Source organism: Glandiceps talaboti, chromosome 2 (genome assembly GCF_964340395.1).
Source record: "Glandiceps talaboti chromosome 2, keGlaTala1.1, whole genome shotgun sequence".
NCBI classification, from domain to species: domain Eukaryota; kingdom Metazoa; phylum Hemichordata; class Enteropneusta; family Spengelidae; genus Glandiceps; species Glandiceps talaboti.
Genome location: NC_135550.1, coordinates 29190836 through 29203170, shown reverse-complemented (window position 1 = coordinate 29203170; position 12335 = coordinate 29190836). Strand labels below are relative to the sequence as shown.

Here is a 12335-nt window from a genome sequence, read left to right as displayed (position 1 = left end):
TTAGCTACCCTATCTAACTCTAAAAAGTAATATATTATTATCAGTATGGCGTTTCTATTATTCTTAATATTCTTTATATCTAAGCATTTCTTAAAATACCGGACTTATTATTCAGCAATTCAAATAGATTTTAGAAGTAGTTTTGCTCCAATATGCGTGTTATGTGCCAAAAATCAACCATTTGTACTTTACATGCAAGCGGAAGTTATTTTTTTCCATCAACTTGCATTCTTTTACCCATGATTCTTTAGCAAGCTATAACGCATGCGTTAAAAAATTTGGTGACGTCAGATCGGTGCTGAGTCGTCTATACGTTGCCCCACTTTTATAGAAAAAATATCGGGATTTTAGGTGCTGTTTTTGGGTTCTTAGTTGTTGTGGTCGAAAAATTGTAATATCCGGTATCTTCTTCATCTGTGTAACCTTTAGTTTTGTGTAGTTCGTCAAGAAATTCTGCGAAAACTACATTTTCCGTAAGTACAGTGTGTGTTTTTAATGTTTGGCCACTTGGCAGTTCTGAAATGTAACGTCAACAATATTGTAACGACAGAGAAAAAAGGAAAGATGTAGATTTGTGTATTCTAAATTGCTGCTAACTTCATATTTGCGTGTCCAAAACAGGAGTTTGATGAAAATTTAGTTGGAGGCGAGTTATGAATATCTTTTCCTCAATTATGAACAATTTGTACCATGACATGTCATCAGGAAGAAAGGGGTATTTAATACTTTGAAAGGTAGTTTCAATGTTCATCATTACATGTATGATGTACACCCATAAAGTCACCGTTAGTGGTTTCATTACAACTTCACAGTTTGTACCAAGAGTTTAAATGAAAATTGTACTTTGATCTTTTTCAGTATTCTTGGATATATTTCTATGTGCATTTTCATATGAATGATAATCATGTAATGTATTGTTATCAATTTCCAGGTAGTGCCTAGCTGTTTTTTAGACTCAATTTTTTATAAGGCAAGCAAAGTGCCAACCCAACCCAACTGTTTTTTTGTGTGGATGTCTAATTATGTGGCCCAATGACCACTAGAAGGAGAAGAACTTACTCAGATGAAGCTAGAGAAGAAGAAAATTGGAACAACATTGGAAAATCAAATGTATCTCAAACATTTGTAGAAAGATACGATACAGATATGACTTGCCGGGATCGAACCCAGGAATTCTTATCAGCTGTGAAGTCTTTTCAGTCAAGACAGGTACATGTGATTAAATATTCATATGATTTAATAGCAAGTGAAGACATTTATGGCATGATTCTCGATGCAAAGTGTGATATCTTTTTGTGAATTTAAGTAATATGACAGATACAAAAGCCAAGCATCAATTGACATTTGTTTTGTAGTGGTTTCAACCCCATGAATTCTTGATAGCAATCAAGGTTAAGGTGACATGGTTAAGGACTAAGTTAAGGTGACACTGTCATACACTTTTACAAGTTTCCCATAATTACACTATTTCTGTCATATAAACACTGAAAAGGATCTCACCTACATTGACTGTACAAAGTGGTGTATGTATGCAATTGGGTGTTCTTTGAGTTAGTGTCATATTTGCAGAATCTGATAATCCAGTACAGTAGAACATATGAACATGATTCACTATAAGTACAAAATACCATGTTTTGTCAGCAAAATTGTCAGACTGTCCATGTAACTGCAAATGAATGAAGTTAGCAATCTCCTAAATCATTTTTGAGTTTCATTATTTGTAACCAGTGCAATCATTTTGAGAAGCTGTGTATCTGATGCAAATACTATTAAAGTGCTGTACATAATCCATATAAATTATATGGTCATTTTGTAGTGAAATACAAATGTTTGCTACTTCTAGTTACTAGACACTTCATATTTGCTCGCAATAACTGTATCTGATATCAAAGTGATGTATCATAACACAGTTTTGTGGATTTCACCCACACTTAAATATTTAGACTGAACGAATACATAGTCTCGGTTACCCAGACTCTCACCACTGGGAACTCTGCCTACCACTGGCCAGGTCTGGTAGGGATGTGTGGCCAATGCTGTCAATCCAAGGCCCCATTTTAGACTGATTTTGACCCAAAACCAAACCCCATTTTAGACCGTCCAACTTTTTAGAAGACCCCATTTTAGACCAATGTTGAATGCATGGTTGAACGATGAATGCAGTGTTGCGCATGCACAGTTAACGTAATGTTGCATTATGGGGCGATATCTAAGAACAAGCATTTCAGGGGGTTTGCATGCTATTGCATAGTGAACACATATTGCCTGGCCATGAGGGCTATAGCACCCGTTTATTACACCCGAGGGACTGTGAGTTACCAGAATCACATGCTATTTCCCGAGGCCAAAGGCCGAGGGAAATAGCATGTGATTCTGGTAACTCACAGTCACGAGGGGGTAATGAACGGGTGCTATAGCCCGAATATAGGCCAGGCAATATGTGTTTTATAATATACCTCATGCTGTGAACTCGCGGTGGCAGACGACATCGTCAGAAGCTGCCATTTTGACCTGCTGTGAACGCGCGGTGGTCACGTGACCATGTAAAAATTGATGGGACTATTTCCCCAAGCGAAGTAGTCATTCTATTTTCCTATCACGTGACTGATTCTAGCGAATCATGGCACAGCATTATCACTAGGTATATTATAATCTCAGATATGAAAATGTCAACCAGTGAATTAGAAGGGGAAAAAAATTCCCGGAAATTTCGAACTAGACGAGAGTTCCTTCCAGGACCCCATTTTAGACCAAACAAAATAATTTTTTTTTAAATTGTGAAAAGTGGACCCCATCTCATTAGCTCTAAAAAGACAGTACCCATTTTAGACCAAAGGTCGAAAAACCCTACCCCAAAGGGTGGCACATATACATATACCCAGTAGGCGGGAGTACCCCCCCCCCCAGGGACAAGACGTCCCCAAGGGAGAGGCTGGAGTTATGCTCTCAACAATGAGAGTCTGGGTAAACAAGACTATAAGAATACTTTGCTGTGGGATGGGACATCCTTATCATCCCTTTCCCTGATGAGAAGAGTGCCCACAATGGCTGATCTTTTAGTCTAAAGAATATGCTGATGATATGCATTTTTTCTTGTATAGGGTAATGGGTTGCCTCCACTGCCTAAAAATAATACAAAATTTCAACACAGTGAATTCTCCCAGATTGCAAGGTGAGTATAAAAATGTTCAGTAACATATAGTGTTCATTCATCACATAATGAGACTGCTGTGTGAATGTGATCCATTATTCTAGCCGATGAATGTGAAATACCAAATATATACATTGTCACACACACACAGGCATGGAAGTATGTTTTATATGGTGTGTATATAGAAGGTTAACAAGCATTATTGTCAATAAAATTATGGTAGAACATAACACAGTGGAGGCAGTAATTATTATATAAAATATCTGACCATTGTTCATTTGGTAATGTTTGCATTGTATATACATGTACATTTGTATTTTCAGAATGGGAAATCACTCAATACAAATTACAATGTGTAACCAATATCCTAGGCTATGTAAACTTGCAATTTTCTCAATTATTTTATTACTTAGGAAAATTGGGTATGATATCAGCAATACATTTGCAAAATTGGAGAAGCTCACAATATGTAAGTAAAGCATGGGTACTTTTTACATTTATAAATTCAAAGAAATCTTATGAAAGAAAGATTTTTATACCATGTAATTTGAATAGCATACACTATTATACTTAAAAAAATACACTTACAGTGTATTTTCAATTGAATGTAAGAACATTCCTTCTACGAAAATAATTCAGCAGCTGTTTAGTACTTTTTTGTTATTAAATGAAAATTAAAATCTTGTATATTATTACAATACCAACATTTTTGGAAACATCTGTTCAGTGACTTAAGTTCAGACTTATAAATTGAACATGGGATACCATACAATGTACATACATGTATGCTATCACTACATCTACAGAGTTTTCAATGATGTATCATTAATAGCATATCATCGTAGACATGATACATATGAAGTAAAAATCTAGTTATGCTTGTATCTTTTTTATCAATCAGTAGCCTTCTATCTTAGTTATTCACCATTTCTCTAAACTACATTGTAATCAACCTTTCATTTTGCAATGCCTTATTTCATTCCATAGTGGCCAAAAGAAAATCACTCTTTGATGATAAACCCATTGAAATACAAGAGCTGACATATATAATAAAGAAAGATATAAATAACCTGAACAAACAGATAGCACAATTACAACAGGTAAGTGCATTTGTGCCTTTTACTCTCTTTCTCAGTGGGTTATGACAGTGTCGTACAGATACAACATTTGTGGTACGTGTAGCTTATAGCCATTTAATTCTACAAGATGGTTTTGGAATACTTGCAGTCTCAGTGCATTCTGCCAGTCTGTTTATCAGGGATATAACTTTTCTATTGCTTCAGCAATCACCCAAGAAATAAACTACATGTATAACTTTGAATACACTATCATCATAACACAGTTTCAACGTTTTTCCAATGGTATAAGACCTTTTCTCATTTTTGACATGACATTGATAATGATATAATGACGTGTATTGTTTCCTCTTTTTGCAGCTTGTGAAAATGAAGGCACATAAGAGTGGTAAACACCTTCAGTCACATTCCAGTCAAGTTGTGGTATCCCTACAATCTAAACTAGCTACAATGTCTAATGACTTTAAATCAGTCCTGGAACTGAGAACTCAGGTAATTGACATTCCTACATAACAAAATATTGTTAAAAATCTAGTGACACACAGCCAGACAAGGATGAATAATTCATTTGTTGAAGTCAGCAATAATATAGCACATGACATCATGAAATGTGTTCAGTCATTGATTTAACAAAGACATATAGATATTTGTAAGTTAGTCATATTTAAGTCTTTGGGATAAATTTTTTGAAACATTTGTTTTAACCACATTGTATCAAAAGACATATATGAGTTTAAAAAGATAATGTAATGCAAAGTATATAAATATTGCATTTGTCTTTTGCTCTGTTCATAAAGAACCTAAAAGAACAGAAGTCAAGGAGAGAACAGTTCTCCCAGGGACCTGTAGCAGCAAGTATGCCCCCATCAGCAACAAATGGCAATAGTAAGTATTCTGCGTGTTAACTAATCCAACCTACCACAGAAAAGGGCAGTTGTGAGCATCATTTCTTGCTTGGTGATATAATGTCATGTTTAGCATGTGTTTTATGAATTGACTGCTCTGTAAACATGTCAGAGGTTTAACTTCACATTGATAAGGAACATACAAAAATTACATAAGTTTTTACTTCTCATTAAGTTTTGGAAATTCCAATGTTGTTCCTATGAACTCAAAGACTTCTAGATATATTGCACCATTTTACTTTATTTCAATGTATACAAGTACATATCCTATCACAGCATTTAGTTATTGATAATGACATATAAGTGTAAATAGTGACCATTACCTCTAAGTTATTTTCTGGTTCTGATCATACAAAGGAAATTTGAAATATTTACAAAAGAAAACCAGAAAGCTTGTGATTTGTCATTGTTCTCCATGGAATTTTTTCACTAGAACAGAAGACACATAACATCTTTATTTGCCAGTTACGGACCAGAAAGCGAATACTGTATGTGTGATGGCCCTTTTGATACCATTTTCACATAAACAAAGGGATAAAATAGGGAATGTGATTTTCATTGTAAAAAGAAGTTGCTAGGAAAGTACCAAAGGACTTGATGCCTTTCTTATTTTTTTCATGTTGAAAACTGTATAAATAACTATAATGCATTATACTTCATTACATGAATATTAATGTCTCTTTTGTTTCATATAGCTGGTTCTATTTTACTACAAGACGAAAAGACAAGCTATGGTGGCCTAGGTGGAGATGTAGCTATAAATATGGATGATGTTCACAAAGACAGATATCAACAACAACTACAGTTGATTGATGAACAGGATTCTTACATTCAGAGCAGGGCTAGTACAATGGAAAGTATTGAAGCTACTATAGTAGAACTAGGCAGTATATTCCAACAATTGGCACACATGGTGAAAGAACAAGAAGAACAAGTACAAAGGTCAGTTGGCATTGGAATATTAACAAGCAGAATCAAGGTCATGCATTCTGATCATGCATTCTTCAGAGAACATAATGACAGAATTTCTTTGAGATAAAATTTACTCCTAGATTTTATGTGTTATTTCCCCGTGATAGTAGACATTCTTTTGATATTGACCTGCTTGATACAACATTAACTTTACATGTTGTTGTTTTGTATAAGTTAAGAGTCATACACACTCATTGATAATTGTAAATGTAATATTCTGTATTTGAGTACAATGTGTACACTGATCTCATATCATGGATGTGATCAATCCCAAACATTCACATGTAGGTAAATATCAAGTTCAAAGTCAAGCTTGTGTACATTTACCTTGAATCATTTTCATCACAGTATTTCTTTAAAGAACTAAAGCTTCATGAATAATAACATCATAAGATTGTTCATTTATTGGTTTTGACCATCTTTCTATTTGTCTCCACAGGATTGACCAAAATATTGATGACACCCACATGAATGTGGAAGCAGCACACGGAGAATTGCTCAAATATTTCCAATCAGTTACATCAAACCGATGGCTAATGATAAAAATATTTATTGTCCTTATAGTATTTTTTGTTGTGTTTGTTGTCTTCATGGCATAAAACACACAAACAAACAAACAAACAAACAAACAAACAAACAAAAGAAATAAGCTATCGGTAAACAATGTCACTGTAGGTAGTGTCTGTATCAGTCTACCATACTTCTCAATATGGACAATATCAAAACTGACAGTGGAGTTTGAGTTGTTAATGCAATTTTATTACGACACAGACACTTTCCACAGTCTCCTCTTTCTACAACATGTGCCCAGCGATCAGTAAGGTTTGTCATCTTGTGTGATCGGAGAGTAGAGTTCAATCAGGAAGAGAAATAGACATTACAAAATGTAAAGAAACAAATGTAGCAGGGGTATTTTCAATCAAAGTCAAATTCTAGCAACTGAAATGTTCGGAACAATGCATGTATATACAGATCACCCCGGGACTCTTTCTTTCATAATTTTTTTTTTCCTTTTTAAAGCATTCCACTATAATAATTGGTCAAAAGTACAGACAACTAGAAAGTCTTACAAAATAAAAACCCCAATAAAGCAATGCTAAATAATGACGATGTCTAAAGTTCATAGTAATTCAATGTACGAGAGTGGTTTTTTTTTTTCTTTTTAGATTCTTATATTTACAGTAGCTGCCATATGTCTGATGAAATGTTAAGCTTGTGTAGCAAGCTATTTTAACCCATGTTAAACATCTTTATGTGCCTGCCTCTTAAAAAGTCTTTATTCAGATGACCACAAATATTATGGTGCCTTGAGTGAAGCAAAGTGCAAAGTCCAGTTTATTTACCAGTGAAGATATTCTTCTCTGTGTGGCTGTAATCAGCTATTGTTAAAAAGAGAGACTGAATTTGAAATGTTATAAAACATATGCTTTTCCTTTCTAAGTAGTGTTTTATTTTCTTTGCACTGCTGAAACTATTTCCCATGACAAGGATACATCTGTTCTATAATTTGAGAAGATCTCAGAGGAGGACCTGATCTAGCTACAGAAATAAGAGAAAGGGGCTTACCACTCTGAGGATGGGGATCATTTATAAGGGTTGGGATGTATATAAATTGGTGATGGCAGTACTTTCATCATCAGCTGTGTATGTATATGTCAAACATAGTGGGAGAGATACGGCTAATTTCTGCCATTCAACCGAAAGAATTGTTTCCTGCAATGAAATGTAAAGAAAGGGATGGAAGTACTAAATGGGATCACTTTATTAAAACTCATCTGAGTATTACAGTCTGACTATTCATACACGTTGTCAAAAGTCTCAATTCATTTTCTTGTGTGTGACTGAAGTGTGCTATGTTCGTACAGATTAAACATGGTAAATATTTGATAGTTCACAATACATGTATGCCATTACTAACTGAAAAACATATTTGCGAACCAGATGGTGTAAGTCGTACTGCAAAGCATACTGAGACAAGAGTATGGCACATTCATGCTAATGCAATTATTGCAAGCACATCTCATTAAAGTTGTTTTGTAGTATTGCCAATGGCAGTAGTGTTCATTGTTCATGGTTCACCCAATTTTTTCTATCTATTTATGGACAAATGTTTGTCACCAATAAAAGCAAAATGGCTAGTGACAGGTTGTTCAAGCTAACAGTCGGCCACTCTGAATGCACAAGACATCAACAGGTTAATGGTAACATCAGTTTAATTCATGATCAAAACATCTATAGAACATGTCAAAGTAAAATAGAAAGTCAATTTTGTTGAGTAGTATACAAGTTATGCACTAGTATGAGAGCACCCCGAGGTATGGTAAAAATTGATGCAATTTTATACTAAACAGTTATCCAGCATCACTGTGCACTTCCACCAGCACAGATTGTAAACTATACTGTGTATGTATTGAGGAAAATGTATGGATATTTTATCAGTTGTGTACAAGAATCCTATTTTGTAATGATGCGGGCTGTAAAATGTATTTGCAAAACTTTCTGTCCACATCAGCCTTTGGTGAGAGGGCTAAGGCTAGTAAAGATGCCCCCAGTAACAAATTCTGATAGGAATCAAAAGACAGAGGCAAATATTTTCATAGTGGTCTTGGACAAGGCCAGATTATTTGTGCATTATATCATTTATATCAAGGCGGTTTGAAAATGAAACCAGCCCGCCAAATGTTTTACAGCTTTTGTATGTCACTTTGAAGTAATATTGACGACTAGTAGACAGGTAAATCTTCTAATTAGAGGGATTGGACCATTTGCAGTGTAGTTATAACGTATTTTTTAATGACAGAACATACCAAAAAATAGTGGCCCATTGCAGCTAAATATGCCTTAAATAAAAATCTGTACCCACTTTGCCTCCGTAGAGGGCGCTGTGCCCATAGAGGGCGTTAATGACTAAGCTGAAAGGCTGACCCTGCCCTGTCGATTCACAGGATTCGATCAGTGCCTACTGAATTTTGTCCAGCAATTTAGGCTGCTAGAATAACATACATGTGGATCATTACTCCAAGAACATTAGCGTGAATGCTAACCTTAATCATATTTGCAGCGACCGTACCACTTTTGCACGAAATAGCGAGGGATTCGGCCATACACACAGTATGTAAGCTTATGCACATGCATGTCCAATGTCCATTCTTTCTTAAAGTTTTCCCATGATACTTTTCGTACCTGCATCATGGGATGCTTCAGTCGGACAGAAAACTTAGTATCTATTGTGAGTACCCAGGTTAGCTCGTAGAATATGTGTAAGGGACTAACTATTATGTTTCTCGGGCCGTGGGGGGGGGGGGTGTCGAAAGTCTGAAACCTCTTTGTAAAATCCAAAACGAAATTATCCCAATCACATTTCGTATGGCGGATTTTGGTAGGGGAAACGCGAGAACAAGATACCCACATGACTGGATTCTACGCCAAAAATACTGTGTCATGACAATAATAATTAATTATGCAAATGATTAATTACATTAAAACTACACACTCATCGAATATGTGCGCTTTGTTATCGATGAATGTACCAAATTGTATCACATATTATATATTGAAGTTTGCATTTTAAGATATTGCCTAATTACCAAATATCATTAATTGGGCGAAGTACGCAAAAGCACATCGATAAGCTTTATGATACATGTGAGCTTTATTATTGCCAACATATTTACCAAATTATATTTAATTTGAAGATTGCATTCTTATGACATGGCCTAACTGCTAAAAATAATGAATGATGCAAATTACTCATTAAAAGATTTTTTAAAACATCAACCATCTATATATGTCACGTGCGCTTTCTTAGCGTCAATGTATGTGTCGCATTATATGAAATTATATGAAGTTTGTATTCTTAAAATATTTACGTCATTCATTGCGCAAATAACTCTTAAAAACTAAAAGCATCAACATCAACAAGCTTAACGGAACATGTTCGCTTCGGCATTGTCGATGTATGTACTAAATTACATATAATTTGAAGATTGCATTATTAAGATACAGTATAATCACTGAAAGGGAAAGCGGCCGAAACTCCCATTAATAGAGGAAAGAACATAGGCCTGTTTAATACGACGCCTACGGTATATTTTGTTCAATCTCTCATCCTCCAGCATCCCCACCAAAACCCCTTCCCCCAAATCAAATGGTTTACCCCTTATTTGTGACGTTGGTGTGCCACCGGTTACGGTTCCACATCACAGATCAGATTGCATTGCCCCGTTGTACCATAAAACTATTAAAACATATTCGTCAAATCGATGCTGACAACCATGCACAACTGAACTGAAGGGTTCATGCTGCAACAATCAAGAAAGTATCGACGTATGTCTATTATGTTATTATTCATACTATCTGAGTTACAAACTACCGGACTTGGTGAAATGTTACGTATGGGGGTCGAGTTGGAACATTATTCAATGTAAAATGATCTTGCCATAGAGGTGAGTTTACATGTGATTTTCTAAAAAAAAGAAAATGATGTCTGGCGCGTGTGTTTTACAGTACATATAGGGGAACCCCTTATTCTGTTGAGATGTTGCAAGTTTTTATTGAAAAAAACGTCACGGGAAATATTACTTGTATATACTACTGGTATTTGATCCATGGAACACAAACTAGGTCGTCTCAAATATCATTTTATTCACAAGACTTAAACTTGAAAAGTGCTGAGTTGTTTGGTTATATATACGTGCTACTTCTTTTATGTAAAGCAAAATGATCGGATTCTCTGTCCGGGGCCAGAAAAAATGAAAAAAGCTGTTCAATGGGGCCCGACCTACCCATATTTTTGGCATTTCATTTTCCTTTTGGTGATGGCCAATATATCCCCATGCGGGCTTCGCATGTCCGTAATATGTACGCTTTAAATCAAAGGGATTTCTTTATAGTTTTTGAATAATACAAGTAACAATATATATTTGAGACAATTCCAAAGTATATGATAATTAATATCTTATACAGTGGTTGACTTGGCTCTGATGATTCTTACAAGAGTGAATTGGGATTAAGCTAATCTGTTGTATATCCAACGTGCACTAAAAGGAATGAGCAAATATTTACGATCATGGGAAGGGGAATGAACAGTCATTCATTCAATCAATCAATCAATCAATCAATCAATCAATCAATCAATCAATCAATCAATCAATCAATCAATCAATCAATCAATCAATCAATCAAATTTCTGTAGCGCCGATTTCCAGAACAATAACAGTTCTGTTCAGTAGCACTGTAAAGCACACTGTAGGCTTTGGTGAACAAATAAGTCTTCAGTTTTGATTTTTAAACAATCCAGGCTGCAGAGGCTTGGTGAATGTCAAGTGGCAAAGAGTTCCATAGTTTGGGGGCGACATATGACAATGAATGACCTCCATTGGGCCATCGAAAGTCTTGAAATGTTTTGCTCTTTATTCGTGATTTTTTGGAACCAAATTAAACTTAAGGAGAAGTCATTTATCAAGTGCACATCCGCATAATATCTTTCATCTTTGTCACAACAAAATACACCTCGTAGCCAGATAATATGTACTGCATAGCATATTTTTATTACCATATTCAAGCATTGTAAGACTTTATATTATGTCTATGGTTTGATTTTTTTATGCCTCTAAATGGCCTCCTACATTGTCTTATTTTCAAAAAGGTTTTCATCTTTGGAGGTGTCTCCTTCCAATCAGTAGCAATCAAGGTGATAATTGTCTTTCTCCCAAATCAAGATGGATTGTGTCTGGCTAAGTACCTCCCTGTAGAGGTTAGAGCTCATTATGAGACATCTCCTTATGCATGTGAAATTCACATCCTTTGTACAGTAATCTCATTATTGTAGTTGGATATCACTGTTATTTCAATGCGTCATTGTACCATATAGTTTAATTTCTCTACTGTGGTTTTTGTGACAGAAGGGGTGGCTAAAACTTGGCGGGTCTTAACATTTTTTTGAGAAGAGAAGGTGAGAGGAGCTACAAAATTTGTTTAACCCCAAATTGTGTATATTTCCTAACTGTAGAACTGATGGGAAATCGATTGCCTTACAGACGAATTGCTGGAGATAAAATCAATATGACTAAATAAGTACTACATAAACGCAACCTGAAATGTTTGCCATCATTATATATGGTTTGTTTTTACATCCTTGTCAAGCATTGTAAAACAAAGTTAATAATCATCGACCTACTTACCAAATGTGATGGGTTAAGTTGCCCGTTGAACAGCTTTTTTATTTTTTTC

At 35.2% G+C, this 12335-nt stretch overlaps 1 protein-coding gene across 1 annotated transcript; it reads left to right on the top strand.

Moving 5' to 3' along the window:
* Positions 1–267: 267 nt before the first annotated feature.
* On the top strand, positions 268–7895 carry LOC144450244 (syntaxin-5-like). The gene is made up of 9 exons (XM_078140840.1): positions 268–473; positions 932–1209; positions 3102–3172; positions 3565–3620; positions 4139–4251; positions 4588–4719; positions 5025–5112; positions 5828–6074; positions 6544–7895. The coding sequence occupies exons 2-9, from the start codon at positions 1033–1035 to the stop codon at positions 6701–6703; spliced, it is 1044 nt and encodes a 347-aa protein (XP_077996966.1). The 5' UTR covers positions 268–473; positions 932–1032; the 3' UTR covers positions 6704–7895.
* Positions 7896–12335: the final 4440 nt, after the last annotated feature.